Source organism: Octodon degus, unplaced genomic scaffold (genome assembly GCF_000260255.1).
Source record: "Octodon degus isolate 3935 unplaced genomic scaffold, OctDeg1.0 scaffold00009, whole genome shotgun sequence".
Classification (NCBI taxonomy): Eukaryota; Metazoa; Chordata; class Mammalia; order Rodentia; family Octodontidae; genus Octodon; species Octodon degus.
Genome location: NW_004524585.1, coordinates 5,487,691 through 5,513,863, shown reverse-complemented (window position 1 = coordinate 5,513,863; position 26,173 = coordinate 5,487,691). Strand labels below are relative to the sequence as shown.

The window sequence follows — 26,173 nt, the reverse complement described above, 5'->3', positions numbered from 1 at the left end:
CCTCTGCATGAATAACTTTTAAATTCACTGATAAAATTTTAGCCATTGTTAAGAAGGTTAATTCAGCATTTTGTAGAATTATGCCATAATGTTTCTGATTTACAAAGATGAAATACATACGTTATGATTCCAAGTGCGTTGTGCCCTTTGAGATACATACAACTGATATTTTCTAATGAATGTTAAGGAAAAAAATCGCTCTTAGAATTAATCTTATCATCAGTATTAGTTTTGGAAATGCAAACTAAATCAACTTGCTTCCTTTCCCTAGAAGTGCTGCCACTGTTGTGACACTGTGTTTCATTTTGTAACCCATCTGCTACTTAGGCCAGATATGCATTTTCTGGATGCAATCTGTTGGTTTCCAATGGTTTACTACATGGTGGGCTCTATTGACAAGTAGGTGACAATATTTTTGATGCATAAGTAGTGTAGCGTCCTGTGGTTTGTCACGTGCCGTGCCTTGCTGCTGCATGATGGGTGTCGTTTGTTGTGTCAGTTTTTAAAATAAACTATTGCGTGCATGTAGAGCTTGTGTGACTCACGCTGCATTTCCTAAGCAGTACTCTGTTGTTGAACTAAAGCAAGTTTAGTTGCATGTCCCTCTTGTCAGCTGTCCTCAGTTTCCACAGCTATTTCGATTCTGCGTCTTCCAAATCACCATATTGCTCTTGTTGTAGTGGCCCGAATGCCTTGATCTCATCCGCATAGCTTGTGTGGAAATCTCCAAAATATTTTTAGAACTGCTAATTTTAGCTTAGATTTTAAAATAGGAACATCTTTTTTTTTTTCTGGTGCTCTGAACATCTTTTTTTGGTACTACCACTGAGCCACATCCCCGGCCACTAGAAGGAACATCTTAACAACTTGTTCTAGTCACATATCTGAAATCAAAACTTTAAAAATATTGTTAATCAAAGTATCATGTGTCGTGCATTAGTATGAAGACATTCCAACATAGGAATCGTGGAGAAAATAATATGTAAGAAGTAAAAGAAGTAAAAGAACAGAGAACTAAAGTATCTGAATCATACTATGTACTTTATTTTCCATTTTTAAAATGCTAACATCTATAGATTGAGAACTTTAGTGCTAACATACTTGCCTGTAAGTGTTGAAATAATCTATAAAATGAGTGTATTAATTATATGGATATATTAAAAGTCAATCAGATTAAATATACTTAGTATCCATTCTGCATTAGCGTAATTGACATCTTTACTTATAACACCAGCTAAATAACTAAAATACAGATTACTAAAATGACAATTTAAATCATACATATATTTTATTACCTGTAATGTAGCTTTGAGACAATAGTGTTCTATTAAAAATTCATGAGAAAAACATTGAAAGCATAAAAGAACAGTCTGTATTTTTTGGATTTTTTTTTAGTCTTTTTTTTTTTTTTTTTTTCTTGGTGGAACTGGAGATTGAACTCAGACCCTTGTGCTTGCCAGGGAAGCACTTATTCTACTGAGCCATCTCCCCGGCCCCCATTCTGTCTTTTTGGATATAAACTGTGAAGTAAAATTTTCTTAGAGAAAATATTAATGTTAAAGAAAATGAGACCTGCAAGCATTAACTTCTTAGGGAAGAAAATGCAACAGGATTGACTACAAATGGACAATTATTGAAGTCAGGTCATGGAACATAGTTCTGTAGCTTAGTATATTATTCTCTTTTGCACATGTTTGAAACTTTCTGTATTTCAGAAACTCCTTTGAATGCATTAAATCAGTTAAGGATGCTTCCTCGTGCACTTAAATTCTAGTCTCTGAAAAGGGGGGTGGGAAGAAGAAAGAAAGAAAAAAAGAAAGGAAGGAAGGAGGAAAGAAAGAAAGGAAAGAAAGAAAGAAAGAAAGAAAGAAAGAAAGAAAGAAAGAAAGAAAGAAAGAAAGAAAGAAAGAAAAAGAAAGAAAGAGAGAGAAACAAAGAAAGACAGGAGGGAGGCTGTCCCAGGGTTTGCCTTATTGTAAAGTTGCTCTTTTCAGTCACACGAATGCTCCTTGGCTGCCACCTGGTGGCCCAACTATGTAAAGCGACACATTGAAGAAAGAAAAACATGTAAATGGACTAGAGAAGTTGGACACAAAATAGTTAGTCTGTTAAAAAGGAAAAGTCTAAAATTAAATATTAAATAAAGAGGAAATGTTGATTTAAAATTAAAATACAAAGAGCAAGTGAGCTTCTACACCTTCCCAGAATGTCATTGAAGTCTTATATATTGTCTGCTGATTTAAATGCAAAGTTAATGATAGTCACTATTTTCCGTTGTTATGAATAAAATACAACAACCAGAGTTTTTGAGGATGGAATTACATGACACGTGGATCAGTGTAGGTCTCCGCAATCTAACACAGGTATCTTACAGTGAAACATTTGTCAAGCATTAACTTCAGCTTATTAATGATAAAGCCTTCATCTTTTTCTATCTTAACATCTAACTGTATATCTTTATCCAACCAAACTTAACTTCTAGTACTTTATCTTTTCCCTTTTCCTAAATAATTATAATTGAGTTTGTTTTATTAATGGAAAAATATTTTGAAAGCTGAAATATAACGTGCAATTTAAAATATCAAGTGTTTTGAAAGCAAAATGACTTAGTTATCATCTTTGTGCTCCAAGAAGGGCCATATCACAGTCTTTTGGGGGTGGATTCACCTCGGGGTCCTGCCCAGGCTAGCTAAACAAATGCTCTACTACTGGCCTATCTCATCCACCCCTGAATAACTCCTTTCAGATACATTTTCATAGATGGGAGAACAATTATGATGAATTTCCTAACTAAAAGGAAGACTCCAGTATCCCTAGAGCTTAAGCTGGATGACTATCATATTGATTGGGTGTTATGGTCCCGGCCCCTCATACCATAGGAAATTTATTTGGAATAACATTCTGTTTCCACAGTTTTAGCCATAAAATCTCTGCCACAGAACACTGCTCCTGATTCAAGTGAAATATTTTTTCTGGACTACTCCTGGGGATCTTGGACTCAGAGCTTTGGTAATAATCTCTCATGTAATAACAGAGTAAGAAATCCTGCCTCCCACCTTGCTATAAAAGGAAAACAATCCTCTTTAAAGTGATATGGCTAATTTCAACCAGATAACTTGGAAAAGATCCTCAGGGACCTGGCTCTAAGAATCTAAGAAAAACTGGTTACTTAAATTTTATTCTTCCTATTTACAATAGGAAGATGGTGAGATAAGTTGGTCTATCTCTTCTTATCTACCCTTAGTCAACTCTGCGGAATACTGCTTCTTTAAGATTCATCTCTCTTAACTATTCAGTTCTATTTTTTTCCAGCTGGATAAAGCAGTCAGTGAGGATAAGAGTTTCCCTGTTTTCAGCTTTAAGGGTAAACACCTTTTCTTTGGTTCACTGGAGAAGCGTTAAGGTATTTTATCAGAGTTAGGAGAGAAGACCTAGGTATTTGTGTTTTAATTTTGTAATTACCTCATACAGCAAAAGAAACTTGCTTAATCACTTGTCTAAAAACTTTCATGGGGTAATTAGTCAGGGTAATCACAGTAGATATTTGTACAATTTCCAGAGTTTTAGAACCGTAGAAAGAACCTCTCCCTCCCACAGCTCTTCTATGAGGAAATAGTAACTAGGGCACGGTGGTGCGTGCCTGTAATCTCAGCTACTCAGGATGCTAAGGCAGAAAGACAGAGAGTTCAAGCCAAGTCTGGGCCGTTTAGTGAGACCCTGTGTCCAATAAATGCAAAAATAAGTAAAATAAAGGAAATAATAAAGATTTTAAAATAAACATTTCATAATTTTGCATTTCTCCATTAGGGTTGACAATGTAAATTGAGAGTATCCAACTCTACTCTTACTAAAAGTACCATAGAAATAAAAAAGTAAGTTTGTGTGATATTAACTGTAAAATCATAATTTCAACATACTCTTATTGCAAAGTGGGTCTTTCTAAGCATTGCATATATAGTTAATAAATATAATGAAATAAACATCCTTAACATAGTTGCTCTGAAACAGTATCTAATAAAATCTAAAGTTCCCTAAAACTATATTCTATCAGTAGATACCATTATTTCAATATTCGCATTCCTGTCTACCATTGCACACACTGCTTAAGCACAGGTAAAGACAGTGTATTAGCAGAGCAACAAGCAGTTTTGAGCAATAATTCTAACAAGGTGGTTTACTTAAACTCTGTTTTTTTCCTGTTGATTTTTATCAAAGCCTAGATGATTTGCTCAGGTGTGGAGTGACCTTCGCCGCCAACATGGTGGTGGTGGACAAAGAGAGCACCATGAGTGCTGAGGAGGACTACATGGCGGACGCCAAAACCATCGTCAACGTGCAGACTCTCTTCAGGTAGGTCTGGGAGAAACACTGCCACTGCCCTTGTGCTACCTGCACATGGGTAAGAGTCTCGGATCTGACTTGTGTCAGAGGAAGTCAAAGGAAGGAGCCTAGGGCCTTTATAGGGACTTCTTATTCTTTCATTCATTCACTTGATCGTAAGTCATTTGATCTCAAAATACGTACACATTTTTGTGACTTACACAATGTAAAATGAAATGTTTAACAGCAAAGCAATGGATTCTTTTGAGTAGATTTATATGTTATCTTCCTTAGAGAGTTTTCAACCAAATTCAAAAATTGTATATAGCAGCCGCACATTTGGATTTTGTTTGAATCTTGATTTCATGCCTGGCAGCAGCTCAAGTACGTAAGTAACTAAGATAAAGTGTTGCAAAACTATAACTAGGTAAGTTATCCAGCTTAAAAGCAAATTCCTTACCCAGTGACTTTTATAGGCTTCATTAACTTAACTCATGAGATAGTTGCATTAAATCCACTTAGATATAAATGGTTCTGTGAACAGTCCTGAACCTACAATGGAACTTGCTGTGAGCAAAACCCAAATCATTTGTAAACTGATTCATCTATGTCACTTGGAATGATTCTTTTCAGAATCATCTGAAAATTTAAATATCAGATCCCCTTTTTTGGTTTTCTGAGTGTATTTGCAACAGCTTAAAGGGAATATCTAAGCTATCAAATTATGGAAGCAAATAAAACAGCTCTAACTACATCCTTTTGCTCTCTTCACACCTTCATTCTGGATCAGTGCTTATGTAGAGACAAATTATCTCAGATTATAATTTGAATTCAAAATTCAGAGATGCGTCGAAAATTGGTTCTTCGGGCACATCCCTGTATTCCTAGCTCTCAGGTGGCTGAAGCCTGCTGATCATCCTGAATTTCAGGCCAGCCTGAGAAGCATCAGGAGTTCAAGGCCCGCCTGATCCACATGGTGAGACCTTGTCTCAACAAATGAAAAACAACACAACTCCAACAACAAACAAAAAAAACCTAAAATTGGTTCTCAAGGTAAAAATATGGAGTATGACATAAAGAATCTGTCCAGTAACTGAAAAATCTTCTCTGAATTTGCAGTAAGAACCTCTCGTTCCAGAAGGAGAAAGGTGCAGTCTGAAGCGATTGCAATGTGCTGCCTCACTTAGACTAGAGAGAGGGAACCATTGAGCTCTACTAAGTGGTACATGTAAGGCAGTGGAGGGCAGGCTTAAATATGATAGGTGTGTAAGCAAATTTTTCTAAAACATTAAAAATGGAAATTATAGATTAGAAAAATTAATTCAGGAATGAGATGCATAGCCAGTGAATAAAGTAAAATAACTTTTTGGTTTCGTGCTTTGAAAAAGACAAGTATAGTTTTAAAACAATATCTTGATGTTTTTAAAAAATGCTATTTTATCTTCAGTTCACTATGAGCTTATTTCTATTGCATTGAAGTTTTGATTGATTTGATTTTTTTCATTTTCTGAATGAATTATCCTGATTCCATGATAATATTAATTTCCTAAGTTACTGAGGCTCTAAGACATATTTTATTTTATTTTCTGGTACTAGGGATTGAACTCAGGACCTTGTGCTTACCAGGCAAGTGCTTATTCTACTGAGCTATCTCCCCAGCCCCTACTAAGAAATATTTTAAAATTAATCAAGGAGAATAATTAAGGGTTGGAGTACTTACGCCACTGCCAGCTTATGCTGCCCTATGCTGAGTACCTAGCCGGAGAAGTGACTACCACACATTGAGTAAATGAATGAATAACTTTGCATACCTTCACTGTTAAGTTTACTTCATCTTTAGAAGGAGAATCTTTTAGAAATTATTCAATTGTTATGACATCTAGACTGAAAATAGAGAGCCGAATTTTTCAAAACAGCTATTAGGTAGCTGAGTTTGCAAACTGATTCATTCTGTTAATTCCTTTCTTGTGTCCTACAAGCACATTGTCACTCTTGCACTAAGTACAAGACAATATTTTCAGTAAAGAAACTCTGTGACACTTTGTTAAGGGTGGGTAAGTAGACTGCTTATCTATATTGGCAAAGCTTGGATAGTCTTATGTAATAAAACATGTATTCAGCCTTGTGATAAAACAGATGTCACTTATATCAATAAGTGGCCCAGTCATATAAGAGTTGAGAGTTTTGTTTAATAAGTACAGTCATTTTCCACATGGAAGATCAGTCTTTGTTCCTCAGAGATTTTAGTTCCTGATTTACCGAGACTTGCCAGCCCCACTGTAATTGTTGATGATGCCCAGCTCCCTGCACAATGTTCCTTTCAGTATATTACTAAGCCATCCATTCTTTTGATCATGGTTTTGACCTGGAACTAGGAATAATTGACCTTCAATATTCTAAATATTTAGTGTTCAATTTTCTGAGCATTAAAACTTATTTTCTACTGAACATTTTCAAATATCCCCAACTCTTAACAATCCTTTGACCACCATAGAAACTATCTTCTACCAATCATACTCATTGTCCTTGGATGACTAAGGACTTTTTCTCTTCCTTACCCAGATTAAGTTTCAGGATGAATCATTATAATCATTTCTGTGCTGAAAATCTTAGTGGAAAATTACTATCATCTAACACTGACCGGCTACTCAGTTTTCTGTACTTTTAGATTCTCTGCTTAGCTATTGCATAGAATTCCCTTGAGACAGAAGACAATGTTCTAGAGAAAGGGTTCACTTTCCCTTTCTGTAAGCATTAGGCAACTGGAAGCCCAGTCACAGTGGATGGATTTCTAAATATTTAGGATTAAAATCGTGGCTCCCAACCCCTATGGAACTAAATCTTTACATGTTAACCATGTATGAAAGAATAGCTGCTTGTCCAGTGCAGCTCTTGAAACTCAGGAGGGAGGATGCTGAGGACTAGTGAAAACAAGAGTCAAGGCACAGAAAGCTGAGGTCAGGTGGAGCCCTGTGTCCTGACAGAATAAACTGCCTGGCACTTGCAGCATGTTACTTGATAGCATCAACATACGAATAAGTTCATGGAGAGTTTCAGGAGGGTAGGATCTGGGCTAGGAAGAATATCTAATCTTCAGCAGCACAACACGTCTTGGGGGGCTCATAGAGAACAAGAGGGACAGTGTATAGATTATCCAGCAGAGGTGGACTCAGCTCCCTGAGCTGTGTGTCCTTCTCACGGGGCCCTGCCACACTCGTGGAAGCAGTGGCTTTGTCCTAGCTGACATACAGACCCTTTTGCCCCCAACCAAGAATAGTTCTAAAATATGAATCAGTTCTCATATCTTGACAAACATAACTAATCTCCTCAATGGAAAGCTCATTTTCTAATTGGTTAATTCGTCAGACCTAAGATATTGATAGAATTGTGGATAACAGAAGTTGTTTTGTGTGAACTTTCTGGTTAGTTTCAAAGTGAGCCAAGCTGGTTATGAAATAGGATGGTAGCTCCATCTGGAGTTTAATTTAAGCAACGCCCATCATGTTGTTTATGCTGAAGTCTTTTAGATTAATTTACAGATATCCTAAGCATCACTCATTTGCTGCTAATAAAGGTTGTAATAAAACTAGAAGAGTTCCAGAGTCTAAAGTCTTTTTGATCTAGGTGATTTGAATATGGCCATACTGCTCCATCATATTGCCAGGCAGAATAACTTAAATAACAAAATTAAATGAATTCTGTCTGTACTCTGAGTAGTACCTACCATTTCACAAGCACATGATAACTAGAGGCCACTCCTTGTTAGATGAATACCTCTCAAAATACAATAGCCGAAAAATTATTTATGTAAGCTGATCACAGCTGCTTTATAAGTTAGACTATTATTAAGACAAGATATGCTATTGGTTTCAGTTTACTTGTTTATTGCAGGAAGAAAGTGGTACATCTTCTAATTTACTTGACACCTGTACTAGGCAGATAAGCATTACTGTGTGTTATTTTATGGGAGTGTGACTACATGTTAAGAGTTTATAAAAAACCATGAATCTATTTTACCCCAGGTCATTTTGAATTGGTTACTTCACCATTCTATTTTGATGTAGGGAATTTTGCCATAAAAAATTCAGTGTTCAAAGCTATTAAGTAATATTTTTATTAGAAAATATTCAGTCTACATGGTTATGTTATGTCCCAGGAGAAAAGAATGGGGTGCAAGTCAACTATATTATGATAGTAGAAATGCTCTGATTCACAGTTAACTTAGGTGACTCATATGTCCTGCTTCACCAGGCTAGAAAAAAAGATGCATTTCTTGTCTAGAAAGTTAAGATGATGAATTGAACTCCTGTCTTCCTAGTTCAGTGAGACATATAGCCTCACTTGATAGGGCTCTTTGTAGATTGTTGGAAGATCCTTCAGGCTTACTAAGTCCAGAAGAGCACCAACCAACTTATTAATTTAACTGGAGTATGTGTTTGCAGAGTTGAAGGCACACTGTGAACTCTTTCCTACCTATAATTTAAACATAGTTTTGTAGCTGAAACCTGAATTGTACAGAGCCAGTGAGATAGCTCAGCTATCTAAAGCACCTGCTTGGACAAGCTTAGGCAGGTGCAGGGGACCGCGGTTCGATCCCTGGCACCACATGCCTTGCCAGCCCCACCTTCGGGTTGGGTTGAACTGGCAACAAACAAACAAACAAACAAAACCTTAATTGTACAATTTAAATTGTCTTCATTTTTTCAGGGAGGAAAAATAATCTTCCCTTTATCCTTTAAAATTCTCAGCTACAGCTAATATAACAGATAGACAAAACTGATTGGCAAGATTAATAAGAGAAAAAGTAAACTAAATTTATTAGTAAGGTCATATAACATTTCGTAAGGAGGTAGCTTAGGACCCTGACTTACTGAGCATCCTCAACAAACAAAAAATACAAATTTAGAGAAGGACAAGACAAAGCAAAAGATTTTGTGTCTGTAGGATTGGCAGATTGGAGAGAGGTGAATGTATAAGAAAATATTGGAAGATAAATGGTTTGTTTTGTAAATCCTTTTGCAATGACTAGGTGGACAGGAATCTAAAGTACATCTTTGGTATTTAGTCTTTCTGGGCAGAGAGTATATTTGTAAATCATGTCCTGGGTTTAAGTAAAGCAAAGAAGAACAGAGAATATTTCTTTTATCTGCTTTTTCTCAAATGCCTTCATCTCAAAATAGTCCTTAAAGTGGCCTACATTGGGGTGCCATATTTTCTTCCCTTCAATCACTGAAACAGTTAAGCACTTGCTGGTTCAGCTCCTGCACGAGTGTTTGGAGTGATGCCACTCTTCCTGAGAGCTTACCCAGGAAAAGCTGAGTTTTCACTGAAGTCCAGAATGCAGCTTCCCATTCAGATAGCTCATCAGTGATCACACAGCGTGTGCTGCATCGATGGGGCCAGATGTAGGCTCCAGCCAATCATGATTTGTGCCAGATGAACTCCTGCACTAGAGGAAGCCAGATGCTAGACCTCTTCTGGGTCACTTATCCTGATTTCTTCCTCTTCTCAAGGCAAGCTTTCCTTTCCAGCCTCTTAATATTCTGTTAGGGCGTCAAGCTTACCTGGGACAACTTCGCCCTCGAGGTTCCAGGTCACTGGTGAACACCTTATTTCCACCCTTTGCTCAGAACAGACTCTTGACTCCTAAGCACTTCTGGGAAAGAATTTCTGAATAATACAGGCCTTTGGGGAAAGGTCTATGCTCAGTTGGATCCTGTTATAAATTTATCTACCTTGTGCCTTAGGGCTTTCATTTACACATCTAAAAAGAAACGTTGAATTTAGTTTTCCCAGTACAAAGATCTACTAGAAAGTCAATATCTGATTTCCAAAAGGAAAGTTCTTATTTTCAAATTAAAATTATAATATCTACTGGTTGTACTAGTGCAAGGATCTATGAAGACCTACTAGATCTTGCACCTGCATTTCTCCTAGACCTTATACTAGATATGCTGGTACAAAGATCTACTAGAAAGTTGATATCTGATTTCCCAAGGGAGCATTCTCATTTTCAAATTTAAGTTTCCTTTATCAAAGACTTATCTAAGATGACATTTCAAAAATGTTTCTTCTTTGCATAAACACATGTTATCATCTAAATTAAATTTAAAGGGACACATCAAAATGTGCCTTACATTAAAAACAATTACTTCAGAATGATCATGTCTGAATGATCCATCAAAATGCACAACTTCAGGAATGTTTTTTTTTTTAATTTTTTTTTATTTATTTGAGAGAGAGAGAGAGAGAGAGAGAGAGAGAGAGAGAGAGAGTGTGTGTGTGTGTGTGTGTGTCCAGCTCAGCCCACCAGGGGGCGGGGCTGGCTGGCATGTGGTGCTGGAGGATTGAACTGTGGTCCCTGTGCTTTGCTAAGCTTGTTCTAAGTAGGTGCTTTAGACCACTGAGCCATCTCTCCAGCCCCCAGGAATATTTGTTGTCTTAGTTACTCTTCTCATTGCCAAAATAAAACACTTGATAACTAGAGGTAAAGGCAAAGAGGAAAGGTTTATTTTAGCTAAAAATTTATAGACAGTTTAGTCTCTAGTAAGCTGATTCCAATGCAGGGCCAAGAAGAGCGTCACAGAGGAGGAACAGCCCATGGTGTGCAGAAAGGAATACAGAGAAAATTTCAGTGGTTTAGACTAATCCATGTAGGAAAAAAACAAAACAAAACAATGTTTAGTGCAGAATAGGTTTGAAATTAAATCATATCAAATCTATATAGTAAAAGTCCAAACTTTATATCAGAAGTTTTGTTGAGTTTGCCTCGGTAGGAATATTTCTTTTTATCATTTTTGCTTTTGTTTTCTAAAGTTAAGCTGACTACACTTGCAAGATAATGAGTACTGTCAAATCCTGGATCTCACACTTGAAATACAGCAATTCCTGCATTAGATCAATAGCAGGAAGCGATAACTTCTGTGCCCTCCTGCAGTGCTGATTTATGGATGTGGTGCACCTGGCCCACAGATTTACTGAGAATCTGTTTGGTGCTGAGGCCACTCAGACATTGTGGTTACAGTAATAGATAGACATGGTTTATGGCCTTAGGATGTTACCAGTCTGGTAAGGAAGGTGTTTAAGAAAGTCATTCAAGATTTACTAGAGAATTATAGGTACAGCAATTACTGAAACATACAGAAAGTTATGTAACTAGACATGAGGCACATTTGCTCTTGTCTAGTGGCCCAGGAAATACCTTACTGAGGTCTTCATATTATTTTACTTGGAAAGTGTATGGAGGCTAAGTGAGCAAAAGATGGACACAACATTCCAGAGGGGGACACATAATGTTCCCTTGTGCCAAGAATGGGAACTTCTTAAGGACTGGGATCAGAACCAGAGGAACACTGGTGTGATATAAACTTGTGGCATTCATAAGCCAGCATATTCCTGGATTTGAAAACTATGTGAGTTGATACGTACTTTACAAATAACAAGAAATAAACCATAGAGATGTTTAGGTACAATATGGAGAATGGTTTGGGGACAAGAGTGGGTAAAATGGTACCAATGAAAATAATTTTATTCTGCTGAAAATATTAGCTCATAGAGGGGCAAGCGATCTTTTTCAAAAGACTATTTTCTTTAATAATTCACAAGGAATCGTAGTCTTATGAGGAAATAACATATATGTGTATTTGTGCAATGCACTTGTAGAATTCAAAACAATGTCACTATATATATAAGTAACTCAAAACAGACATAATATTCAAATCCAAGAGTGATTTCCTTATACAGTGAAGAAACATTTTTAAGGTATAGTTTGTCTATTGCTTACCTGGATAAAATTTAAGAATATCAGAGACATTGATATTTATCATACTATTATCACTACTAACCAGATATCCTGAAGTATTTTAAACTATTTATGAAAGACTAAAATATAGCCATGTTTATATTTTTGTTAAAAGTTATAAGTTAAAATTGATTTTCATGTATCTGCATCTATGTATTTATATATTAATATTTATTTGCCATTTAAAAATATCAATTCCAACCAGCATGGAAGATCAAAAATTGCAGCATAATACTCTAGCTCAGTAATGTTTTAATTAAACTATCATAAATATTTTCCTAACTTATGTGTTTTTGCCTATTTGTTTTGCTTAAGATACAATTACAGTCAGCTTTAGAGTTTCCCTGCTAGTCTGTGAGAGAACATTTAAGAGCCAGCACAACGGTCAGCCCCTGGCCTCCAGGGTCCTCCTCCTCCCCACGATGCAAAGCGTGTGCAGTCTATCTGGACGAGTCCTCGTAACCTTTTCAGTTGCAGCACTGCGCAAAAGTCCCAACATGCGCAGACATCATATTCAGAGTAAGAACCTGAAAGAGCATATGAAATCTGAAAGGTACAATAGATACTGTGAAAAGGAAAGAATTTGTTCAGTGGGAAGGAAAAACTGGGATGAAGAAAAGGACAAAAAGAAAGAAGGGAAGCAGATATATTTATGTATATGTGCAGGATAATTTGGATAATTGTACTGCCTGTTTTTACTGGGTCTTTTGAAAGGAACAATTAATGCTTAACTTTTTTTTTTTTTTAATTCTTATTTTCTTTTTAACTTCATATAACTTTTTTGTTGTTTTTTAAAACCAATTTTGCACACTTATATCTGTTAAACTAAACAACTTTTTGAAGATAACATCATGCAATCCAGCAGCCATTGCCGCATTACTATTACTTTGTTTAATGAAATTGTGGATCATTTTTAATGCTGGTTTTTTATTACTATTTTGTTCTACTTTATTTATTTTTTTCAATTACTGGAATTTTATTTGCCTCGGGCCTATGACTTACACTATGCAAAGAAAGCAAAGATTAAGTACACTTTAGGGAGACTGAGACAATATACATTGGTGACATAGGAAATTAGGTGCACAAAAGAAGCCTTCCAGAACACTATATAGACTGCAATATTCAATAATGTTTTCAAAAAAGTTTTTTTTAAACTAAGAGAAAAAAATTAAGCAATGTTTACAGTAGACATAAATTTTATGCAGTGTAAAAATTATTTTTCAGATCATAGAGTGTAAAGTGGAAAAATGTGTATGTAGCTGAAATCTAACTTCTGTATATTTATCACCTATTAAAGTTGCTTATATATACCATAGTGTAAAAAAGAATACCGAATAAATAAAAATCTTGAAAATTGCCTGATGAAAAATAAAATAACCAGTGGCTTTTAATGGTTTCTCCTGGTTACCAGTACTGCAAAAGACAAAATCTCATCCAAACAGGTGATAAAACCAGGCACAAACCTTCACCAAATTAGACCCACCCACAGAAATATACTATCCACCTACATTGTCCATCAAACACTTTTGTTTGTTTTAATCTTTGAATCTTTGAGGCCCATTTGGTCACAATATGTTACAAACTTTGTGTTTTCTACACCATGATGTCATATGTTTGTCCGGCACTATTCTAAAGATGGTTTATAAGATGAGGAGGAGGACACAGAAAGAGCCCAGCACCCACAGGACACGTGAAGCCATTGGGTAGACATGAGAGGGGGAGGAAAAGAACTCAGTTCCATGGGGGTCACTCGTCATCAGTCCCACTTGCTTCTTACTGTGCTCGTTTCCATCCTGCTCTTCGTTGCTGTCAAAGTCGCTCGCCACTGGCTTTGCTTTCCCTCGATTTGGCCTTTTCTTGCCTTTTCCTTTGTCCTGCCCTTTCTTATCTCTCTTACTGAACTTGATTTTCACCTTAACAGATTTTTGCCTCGAACTCAAACTCCTCTCATAATTCTCTTCCTCTTCCTCATTGCTTTCCTCTCACTTTCTTCCTCTTCGGCAATTTTCTGCCGCGCACTCTTAAACACCGACTTCAAGACGGTGGAGGTTTCGTAGATCTGGGATCCCTCCAAGTTGAAAGTCTGAGCATTGTGACACAGAAGCGTGACATCTTTCTCCAGGTCACCCAGGCTCCAGTACTTATTATTTTTTTTCTGATACTTATGATTATGAATTCTTTCCTTTTATTTTTTTGAAATCCACTGGCTCCCTAATTAATTCATAGTATTCTGGTAACTCTTTCCTGGAAGGTAACTGAAAGAAGACTTCACTGAGCTGCCGCCCTGACTAGCTTTGTAACTGATCACAGTATCAATGACAACATTCATCTGTTCTGTCAGTTTGGGAGCATTTGGTGACAGTTTCTCAGCTGGAGGGGGGCCTCACCTCTTCTTAGTTTTTTCTATGTCTTCCTTCACAGGACCTTTGGCCACATTTCTTCATCTTTTTCTCTTCTTAAGCCTTACTTCCTCTTCCATTTCTTCCAAATTGCTGTCTTCAGTGGCCCCATAGTTTGTCTCTAACATGGTTTATGAACAACAACAGGCCTCCTGTCTTGGAACAAGTCCTTTTTTTTTTTTTTTTTTTTTAAAGCCTATGTCCAAAGTCTCTTCTGTGTCCTAAGCCCAACTCTTCACTATGAGCACCTATAAAGATCAAAAACCAAGTTATATAGTTCAAACATATGATAGTGTGACAGCCACAAGGTAAACATTTCCTTTCCAAAATAGAGTGAAGCATAGAAAAGAAAAGAAAAGAAAACAAGAACCAAACCCAGCAGCACAAGCATTCAGTCCTGTAACTCTGTGTTTACTACCTGGTGCAAATGACATAGTGATGTGAACACCGAACGTCTTAGGCACTCCCCCTCTGTAATCCTGCTGGCTGCAGCCCACAGGGCTCTTCTCTTGGGCTGGCTCTGCTAGTTGGCTGCGTCCTCGCGTGGGAGGCAGTCCATATCTATGGCATCTCTAACTTCCAGAGCTCTTCGCTAGTGCTTTAGCTTCACTCTCACGGCTTGATGTCTTACCCTTTCAGGGGCTGCTTGCAGGAAATCCGACCCACTGTCTGGTCTCTCAGTCTTTACCTTGAAATCTCCATGGAAGTTGCCATGACATCACACATTTCACACTTCTGCACAGATGCAATGCCAGCATCTTGTAAGTGACACAAAAATTGTTCAAATCATGGCTGTAGCAGCTTCCTGGGCTTGGATGGCAGAACACATGAGGTGAATCTTAGACCAGCAGTTGCTATTCAGCCCAGCACCACCTGGGCACTCTGGGGCTGTCCTCCCAAGAACAAAGACAAATTTGTCCTTGAAATAGGTCTACACTGTCATCTCTTGAGTACACATGGTAGGAGCTTTCCAATCCCAGAGATGCTCCTGAGGCATCTTCTACAATCCCAGTGCAAAGTGCTCTGCTTCTTTTGCATGGCAATAACCTCCTTAGCAAGTGGATAGCCCTTGGCTGTAACTTTACATGATTTCTTTTTCTGGAAAAACTGTAACTGTTCCAAATATTTCCACTTTAGTTTTTGCTTCTAATTCTCCCTGTAAATCTGGATGAAAACAGCCATTAATGTCACTGCCTAAATTTTGCGCTGTGCTAAGATTTCTTTCCTCTGCCAGATAAACTAATCTATCATCTTTAAATTCACCCTCACATGAAGTTTCAGGCATGGGCAAGTACACAATTCTTGCCTTAAAGTGACACAAATGGCCTGTAATCCAGTTTCCAATGAAGTCCTTATCTCCATCCAAAAACCTCATCAGCAGCCTTTAATGTCAGTATTTTTATCAGCATTCTTGTCTTCTGAGCCCCTGCAAGAGCTGTCCTTAAATTCTGCTTTCAGTATTTCAGGTTTTCTCTGGCCTGCTTCTCCATAAATTTCCAAGTTCCTCCTGCAGACCTAAGCAAGGACCTCTGTACCATATCACAGAGTATAGTGACAAAAACGACTCTGATTTGACCAAATTTTTTGTGTTAGTGTTAACTTGCTATAAGAAAACGCTTGAAAGAAGCTAATTAAGGTAAGAAAGACTTGTTTTAGCTCTGGGCTTCAGAAGTTTCAGTCCATGTTCCTTGGTCCCTTTCCTCTGGTTGGTTGTGGGCAGGACACCATGATGTCAGAGGCTGCTTGCCTCATAGCAGGGAGGACCCAGAGACCAAGGAAGAGGGACAAAGACCCATATCCCCTCTGGCATACTCCTCCAGTGACTTTACCTCTTTCTTCCTGGCCTATCTCTTATAGGTTCTCTCACTCTCAAGGACATTATCAGCTAGAGAACAGGACGTGAGATTTGGGGGGACATTTATGATCAAACGGTAAAACCATATTTTTAATCTTCATCTTGCTCCACATAGCTGGATATGCCAAAAATAAATATTCCATAGTATTTCACACTTCTCTACAGCTACACTTAACCTATCAGAGTCAGGACAGCACCTAAGTGTTGAATGGAACAATTAAGTGGAACAAACTTATGTTTTAAAATTATGAGGCACATATTGCTTTGTTTTGATTTTATTTTAATATGTAGGGAAAAGACACATGTCATTTTACTTCTAAATTGTTCTACATTTTAAGAAATAATTTCTAAGAAATATATTTTTGTATTAGTATTTCAAAATATGTAATGAAATATATCAGATAACCAATTTATAATTATAAAATATCAAAATGAATGTAGGGGCTGAGGAGATAGCCTAGTGGTCTAAGCACCTGCCTGGCAAGAATAAGGACCTGGGTTTGATCCCCAATACTGCATGCCATGCCACCATGCTGGTCACAGAAACCAGGCATGGTGGCACACACCTGTAATCCCAGAGCTGTGGAGGCTGAGACAGAAGGATCACTACAAGTCTGAGTTGTGTAGTGAGACCCTATGCCAAATAAATAAGTAAATAATGATTTTTAAAAATTGAATGGATCTATTGTTTTGTAGATAAAGCATTATAATACAATACTTACTATGTGTTGCTTAGTTCTAAACTTTCACTAGATGGCAGACTTAGCTAATGCATTTGATTTCCCAGTTCAAAATAGCACAAGTGGTGTAAGTTCATCTATGGAAATCAGAAACATCAGGGATATCACTGACATTAGGATTTCCTACCTAATTCCAACTGTAGAAGTTATTTACATAAAATAACTGGGTCATACAGCTTTACTTTTCATTCTCTTATTAAAACACCAAATATATATGATTACGATATATATGCTTATACATATATATGATTGCATATAATCATATATATTTCAAATTTATTTGTTAGAAATGAAATATAAAAAACAAGCAAAAGACCTCAGACAATCACAAATTGATTAAAAATTCAAATAATGTCTATGGGAAAGATAAAAGCCAAGCTTCCAAGGTAAATAAAAATGTTTCAAATGAAGATATAAATTGTCATTAATTTGTAGTTGTGTTTGCCTAATAAATTTCTTCTCTAGTATTATGTCTCCTTAATGTTTTAGAAGTTTCTCAAGAGCTTTCCATTCACCGTCACTTAATACTGTTTGACCTATAAGCATTCTTTTAGTCAAAATTTATCACAAATGGAAAATATATAGTTTTATTCTTAATGACTCATCACAGTTTCTTCTAGTAGTTCATAGCGTTTTGTTAGATTTTTAAATTATTTTTATTTTAAAGAGGAAAAAATTCCAAAAATAAACAACAAGCCAAGAACAAAAGCAAGGCAACATAAAATAAAAACAGGAATATAAAATTAACAATGGCTTTTACACTACACATTTATATCATCAAATTTGTTCCTCAGATTACTAGATACAGACATGCAAGACCAACCAAAAAATTAAACATTAACTCTTCCTTTCTTTAAGACATTAGAAACAATACACATGTTTTAAAAAGAGGTGAAAAGTATTCAAAAATTACTGTCATAGTGCGCATTTCTGTCTTCAATGTTGTTCCTCAGATTACAGATATTAGTATAAAGATTTGGAACAGCCACTATGGAAATCAGGGGAGAGACTCCTCAAGAAACTAGGATTAGAAATCCTATTCAGCACAGCTATTCCCCTTCTGGGTATTTTCCCAAAAGAGCTGAAAACATTGTACCACAGTGATATATGTTCACCCATGTTTATAGCAGCACAATTTGACATAGCTAAATCTTGGGAACAACCCAAATACCCATCACCTCTGGAATGGTAAAAAGATGTGTTTTTATACAACAGATTATTATTTAGGTATAAAGAACTATAAACTTTTTTGTGGTAAATGGATTCAACTAGAGGCCATACGCATAAGTGAAATAAATCAGACCCACATGTGTAAATATCATATTGCCTCCGTAGTATAAGAACCTAAAAGATTAAACTAAATTACAATAGATATAGTAAAACGGAAAGAAACTGAATGTAAGGAATGAACAATTGAGATGAGGAAGAGGGGAAAAGATAAGAAAATAGGAAGGGGAAAACATGTAAGTATATACACAGGAACGCTAAGATGATTGTACTACTAATTTCTATCAACTTTTTGAACGTAGCAGTTAGTGTTTAAAATTTTTACTTTGACCAATTCAGAGTCTTTGAAGGACAAAAAAGAACTTTAGGCAAGTTTGTCTCAGACAAAATTTATAATAGTAAATTTTGATAAGTTTTTATTAAATTAGATTTTAAGTATTGTCCTCAGTAATACAAATACAAGTGATGAAGTTATGATCTAGCAACAATTATTTAAGGATAGTTGGGATGTTAGAATATATATTTTTACAAGAGTTGATTTTTAACATATGAAACCTTTACATTGTGCTAGTAGTCGTAGTGATTTGTTATTTTGTTGGGATTATTTGAGATTCATGCTCAGTAATCTGCTTACCTCTTCCTTATAATAATAAAGAAGGGCTTTCAAACCTGAGTCCTGCACTGTGGGCCAGGTTGTCACCTACAACCATATTTCCTTGAATACATTATTTCCTTCATTTTGCCTCAATTTCCCCATTACAAACTAATAATTATAAGTAAATGCTAGAGTAGCTTTGTGTAACTTCAAGACATGATGTGACTTTCTTGACATTCAAAACAGTTGAAAACTGTCTAGAAGCAAAGGAATCTGACAAGTGGAGATTAAAGTATCAGGCAGGAGGATAAGACTTTGGTGGACAGCAAGCGTATACTCAAGAGCCACCCTTCATTGCTGTGTTCAGACAGTTACTAACTTCTCTGTTCTGGTGAGCCCACAGGCTCCCATAAGTTAGCCAAAGTCTAGGAGGACCATGGAAATGGAGTACCGGTTGAGCCACAAACCTGTGTCTTCTCCCTGAGAAGGTAGTACAGATGGAAATAGACATCGGGGTATTACTACCTGATGCTGTGAAGATCAGATGAGTTAATGCATAAGCAATGTTTAGAATGTTGCTTTATTAATTTTACATACAATTTTATGAACTTATTTTTAACTTTCCAAAAGATAAAAAAAGAAGTAAAGACAAAGAGGAGCAGCATCAGTCTATTAATTTTCCTTTTTGGAGTTCAAAGAGTAGAGCAAAATGAAAGTGGGAGACTTTATATCTATGAATCATCTTGATACTATTGTTCATTCTTTTTACTTTCTTTTGTCACAAATTATTGAGTGCTTTTTGTGACAATATGTTATGATGAATATTATTATTGATATTTCTTTTCTTAAATATTTTTAACGTAAATATTCTTGGAATTCCAATGTAGTATTAACTTTGGTAAAACATCAAGTGACTTTTCCCCATCAGGCCACTAAACTTTTTAAGGGTTTCTGAAAAAATTACCCCAAACTTCAATTTATAGAACTTAATATCAATGTTGATTTTAGATAAAAATAATGAATACAATACAGTGTTTCTCCATGTAGGGATCCCAATAAAATGCAAAATACTCTTCATCAAGATTTTGTATACTAAACCATGTGTTCCTGAATGTACAAACAAGAATTGAGAAATTATTTATTTTTAAAAGATTCATTAATTAAACACACAGGCCATGCACTGAGAGGCCACTTGACCTAGTAGACGTCACTGCTTACTAAGAGACCGTAGGCATGAATGATATCCCTAAGAGTACAAGTCAAGGAGTAAGGCAGTAAGTGACATGTATCAAACATCAAAGGGTCAGTGTGGAGAGAATTTTGACTTCGTTTATGAAGGATTTAAAATTTTTATCTTGATTGGATTTGAGAAAAATAATTAAATAATGACTGCCATTTCCAACTATAAAGACTGAAGAGGAAAGTAAATAGAAAAAGAATGCATTTTAGTAGGAGAAATGGGAAGAAGTGGAAAAAAGAGGAATGCCACCAAAGCTAACTGTCCCCATGGTATGCTGCTGAAGTGTTACATGACTCAAAACGACATCTGAAAGTTTCATAATACCCTTTCTTTAAAGAATCTAATACTTAGGGTTTCCTTAAGCAATTCAGTCACAGTATTATTGATAATAGTGACCAATTGCACAAATAATACTGTATTTTAAAAATTAAAAATTAGCAAAAATTATATTCTGATTGTTGTTTTGCTGATATCATTCTAGTTACCCTTATTACAATTCAGTAGACAAAGAAATGCGCTAGCATTTACTTAAAATTAAGGTTATCTATTTAATGCTGGTTTTCTTTCTTTCAGAAAAACATGTTTCATCAAAAACTTGATGAAATCATACTTCTATTTGATTATGTAAAGTTTCAGTGTTAGTAAATTTAGGTATCCAAGTGAGCATACAGATTTCCCTGAAATTCTTGAGAAAAGAGTTCTTTTTAGTGCTTTACAGGGATTGATGATTAAAGAGCAGTGCAGACAGCCCTGAAAGGCTGGCAATCAGAGAAGGCCGGGCCACATGCTGGGCACAGACTCCTCCAGGCTGCTGATGTGCAGTAGCCACCTCTGCCTGGCAGGAGGGAGCTGTTCTGCCAGTTCTCCCAGGAGCATGAGGGAAATCGTGGTGAGGAGAGGTAAAAACTCATCCCTAGCATGGAGCCTCGGAGACAGGGCTCTCAGGGATGGTTGAAGTAGGAAGGAAAAGGAAGTGAAAAAGGGATAGAGGTGTGTTGTGTACAGGCACCAACTCCATACCAGGATAGTAAGCATTATGTACTACACACAGGTACTAATGAAATAAAACACAAAAACAACAAAAAAGAAGCACATTCCTTGGTCAAGCAATGGTCGTGACTCATCCACATGGCTGACACTAAAAAAAAAGATCTATAAAATGCTGTACAGGGTTTCAGGGTCAATCCTGAGGGGATTTGACTGACTTTGTCAGATACAGAAGTTACATTTTTTGTTATATAGGTATTGCTTTATCTTGGTTTTAACCATCCAGCAGAAAAATATAAACACGAGGCATAAAAAGTAAAGCCATATTAATATGCAGAGCTGTAAAAGGCTCAAGTTAACAACTTCTGACACTGACAGTCCTGCAGATAACCCACTACTGTTATGGACTACTGGACTATATTGGACTATTTTGATGAATTCATGCACCTACAATATTTGCAGAACCAAGGATTGAACTCAAGCCTTTGCACTTGCCAGGGAAGAGCTTATTCCACTGAGCCATCTCCCTGGCCCCCACCTACAATATTTGAATAGTAATGGAATACCCATCTCTGACAAAACTAAACAAAAAATGGGATATAAATAAAGGACAACTTTGTAGTGAAAAAAATATATCTGTATATACAAAATAGGACAGATATACAGCTACTTTCTCTTAGTTCAACGAGAAGAAAGATTTGTACTAATAGTGTTTAGGCAGGATATCATGTCTGCATCTTGTACTAGGAATAACTACTATGAAGACACCAATATGCAATGTATTAATTATTGTAACTGTCGTACTAACCTGTTTTGAAACTGTCTCATTGCTATTGATTTCTCAATACAATTAATAACAAAAAATAAAAAAAAGACACCAAATTGAGGTGCTGAGAGTCAGGATATCCTTTACTGGCAGTACCATAAAATAAGAGCAGCACAGGTTGATCTGTCTGTGAGTCGCACATGAGTTCATATTTTGCCTTTTTTTCTGTTAGTGTTAACACCTCACTTCAAGGGGTGGGTCATACCTAGTGAGAAGAACTATAGGACTATGAATTCACTTAACATATCTGAAAGACAAGGTTTATGGGAGCTCACGCCAGGACCCCTGGGTGGAGCTGCTACACAAAATGTAAGCCCTGAAAGCTATCGCTGACACACTGGCATAAGGGAAAGATCAGACCATCAATAGCAGCAAAAATAAAAAAGATATCGATATTGTTTTACCTTTTTCCTGTTAAGGAAACAAATTGTGTATGCGGTTGTATGTGTGCATATATGTGTGTGTACTGGGGAGGTAGCCGCATGGGAGGAAAGTGAGATAGGAGATGTGAAAGTTTTCAGGAATTTTTTATAACAGCACTATTAAGGCTTTAGCCATACTACCAATCCATTACAGTGAAATTTTATTAAAACTTAAGACAGTTCCTCAGCTCCAAAATTCGCTGCTCAAAGATTTGACACTGAAGAATTGCACATTTTCAGAATAGTGGGGGTTAGAAGGAGCTCAGGTAACAGACAGGAACTCACCATTTTTGGTATTTTTGACAATTGACATACTTGTCTTACATATTTTTATTCACTTAGAAAGTGGTCTTGTAAGGTCTTAAATCAACTTTAGGAGTTCCTCTTCAATGCTATTTCATAATTATATGAAAATATCTAATAAAGACCAAATTACTAATATTGTTTTTTTTTTCCTCCTGCTAAAATATTGGTTAAAATATATTTGGAAAATGGTGTTTCATTTTGCTTGTGTAACACAAGACATTTTATCTGGCACTGCTTGCTATTGTAATTGGATATATTTTCAAGTCTAAGGCTAGCAATCACTCACCCATAAATATGTTATTATAAAAAGACTATATTGGACTGTTAGTGTAATGCAAATTCTTTTTCTTGAACTGTAGGTTGTTCTCCAGTCTCAGTATTATCACAGAGCTTACTCACCCAGCAAACATGAGATTCATGCAATTCAGAGCCAAAGACTGTTACTCTCTTGCTCTTTCAAAGCTGGAAAAGGTAAGACTCATATCAAGAAAGGTTGATTTTGCCATTTTTGTTCAATAACTCTGGAAATACCTGTGTAGAGAAAGAAATCCCATTAGGTAGTAAAACTAAAGACATATTTCAATTTCTGTTTAAGGGCTAAGATGCTAATTATAATTATTTAAAACAATGGATTGATAAATTTTAAATCATTTATATGACAAGTAAATATACTGGAGATAATTTGTTCTGTCCTTTCTAAGTTGAAATGTAATATATCAAAGAATTAAGTTCAACAGAAATTATACGTACAATGTCAACTTGCTGATAATATAACCAGGGACTTGGTATATTCTAAGAGCTATACTTATATAGGGATTTCAGTTTACAAAAATATTTATTATCCTAGAAAAGAGCTTAATTATCCAAAATTGTTTATTGATATTGAAAACTGGTTTTGAAAATGTCACCAAGGAAGTCTGAGGCAAAATCATATGTATTCCTTACCAAGGCAGGGGTTTTCTGCCACCTCCAGAAATACTTGGCAATATTGCAGGAGAAGAACAGCATCTAAATCTCTTGAGGATTGGGGACAGCATTTCATAAGGGCATCTGTAGCAGAGGTTTTGCAGTGTTCAGGTAACACTGATGCTGAAGGAGACAGTGCAGCTGCAGTCATTTCTGGTGGGCTAAAGGTTTGGCTTCTGTTCTCAGTGTCTAGGCTGAGTGTGAGGCAGATGGCTTTTGTATTCAGCTTTTACGTGGCTCTAGTATGCAGGGAGAATTAAATGTGAAAAAGAAAAAGGTTTATACATGTAAACGTGTGATATCTATCTGTCTTTTTTGTCTATAACAATATAACATAAAATGATAGCAGATGAAATATAATTGATGAAATGATACACATATTAATTAACAGATGATACTCATATCAATGTAACAGATGAAATGATGCTAATATAATTTATTAGTTCTTGGTTTACTTATTTAATTTTTGATTGCCTATTATTACTATACAAAAGGCTCAGTCAGCTCACTGCATGGTGTAAGCCAATTAGTCCAGAGGCAAGAGGGTGGTAGAGAGAAAACTTTATTACAATGAGTTAGCTGAGCTGAAGATGGCAAATTATCATCCCAAAGGGCCATCTGTCCAGGAGTCTGATTTATGGTGGTTTATATGACACAGATGATTCAGACTGGGATGTGCCTTCACACAGGAGGAGTCACTGATTAGAAGTATATCATTGTGGCCAAAGGATACACTGCTAATCATGATTGTATGTTCATACCTACATGTAGATACTGACATCTCAAGCCAGGCCATCCTAGGAGGGAACCCAGCATGAAAACTTTTTGCTGATCATTAATCTTATGGTGGCGAAATATAGGTCTCCTGGTTACTGACAAAGACGATGACAAAGCACAGTTACATGGGAAGCTGATCATGAGATCTAGTCTTGGTGCTTGGCTACACTGAACTTCCACATGCTATCCTAATGTCTAGGAGGCTTATTAGGCGAGCAATGCAGTTTCTACTCTCTTTCCTATTGACTTGCATTTCCAAAGCTGGTCATATACACTGTGTTGATCCAGTTTTAACACATTCTTTTATTAGCGTAAAGAAATCATTGTTATGCCCCTGATTCCTGACCTGGAAACTGGGTTTGAGGCAGATTGAATAATGTGTTCAAGATTATGACTATCAAGACAATGCAGTATGGGAAATTTAAGGGCAATAATGTTTAGCACAGACAATTTCTATTATGCCATATAGTTTTAACAACATAGAAAGGCTAAGAAGGCAGGTTAAGTTGGCATAGCATGTCGAGGTAAGTGCAGTAATTAGGAACCTAGTGCAATAGGTGCTGGCATGATGCAGTCAGAAATTCATGACACAGGAGACAGTGACACTTAATGATGAAGAACTCAGGCTTTGAAATCAGATTGGTAAAATTCATCACTACTTTTGAAGAATGGAATTTGGACAAATTATTTGTACGCTCATAATCTTAATCTTATTCATGAAGAAGTGGTAGGAGCTTTGTAAGGACTGTACCACACAATCTGTACAATTTTAGTATATATGCTGCTGAAGTGAGCTCAAGAAACTATATCAAATAGTTTGGTATTGGACACATACTTAGTACTCAAAGAAATAATATCAAAAGCATAAATTATATTTGTTGATACTTTCACTAATAAACATGCTATGGTATGGATTGAATTTTATTCCAGGTCATTTGTTGTAGCAAGGTCATAATTGTGGAAAGTATTTTCAGTAATTTTGAATTCATCATTGTGCATTTGTCACACTAAGGGAAAAGAACAAAATAAGGCTTTGGTCTTCATTGGTAAATTAATTGAAAATGAAAACTATTGCCAACTTTGAGATCCTTTCCACAATAGGAAAACCATCTTTCTTTGAATAAGTATTAAAAAATATTGTCTCAGGTAAGATCAACTATATTGCAAAACAGGATAAATCACATACACATTAATGGCATTCATGTTGCATACATGTCATATATGCCAGTCAGTTATATACATATCTTTATAAAAAGAACTTCTGTATCTTTGCAACCAATGAGAAGTTATGATATTGAGCAAGAGGTCTCTGCCTGACACACAGAAAAACAAATGGTGGCACAAAATTTTGGTAAAACAAAACTATTTCTAATAGGGTTGACTAATAAGAAGGTCAGGAGCAGGAATCTGAGCTCTCCTCTGTAATCAGTTGGGGACATTTATAAGAAGGGGAAAATGAGAAGCTCTTTGATGATTTGATGGCAAGAAGAGGAAGTTTTAGGGTTCTTTGGACCTGAGCTGGCTTAGAGGGTTAAGTCGTTTCTTTATGAGTAATACATTCCTTGTCCAGAGAGGATTTTGTTCAGTGCGGGGGATTTTTGATCTTGTGATGTCAAATGATTGGCCTGAAAAGCTGGCTATTTTCGTGCATGTGTGTTCTTGAAAAGGCTGTTGCGAGCCATCCTTCACTGGATTCCAGCGCGTCTTCCTGA

At 36.3% G+C, this 26,173-nt stretch overlaps 1 protein-coding gene across 3 annotated transcripts in view; it reads left to right on the top strand.

The window, feature by feature from the left end:
- Positions 1–26,173, top strand: part of Kcnt2 (potassium sodium-activated channel subfamily T member 2) — a 417,549-nt gene that overhangs the window by 326,525 nt on the left and 64,851 nt on the right. For all 3 annotated transcript variants that reach the window (XM_023707734.1, XM_023707733.1, XM_004625302.2), the window contains 2 exons: positions 4,216–4,350; positions 23,078–23,189. In XM_023707734.1, coding sequence (XP_023563502.1) covers positions 4,216–4,350; positions 23,078–23,189 — 247 coding nt within the window. The remainder of the gene's footprint in view (positions 1–4,215; positions 4,351–23,077; positions 23,190–26,173) is intronic.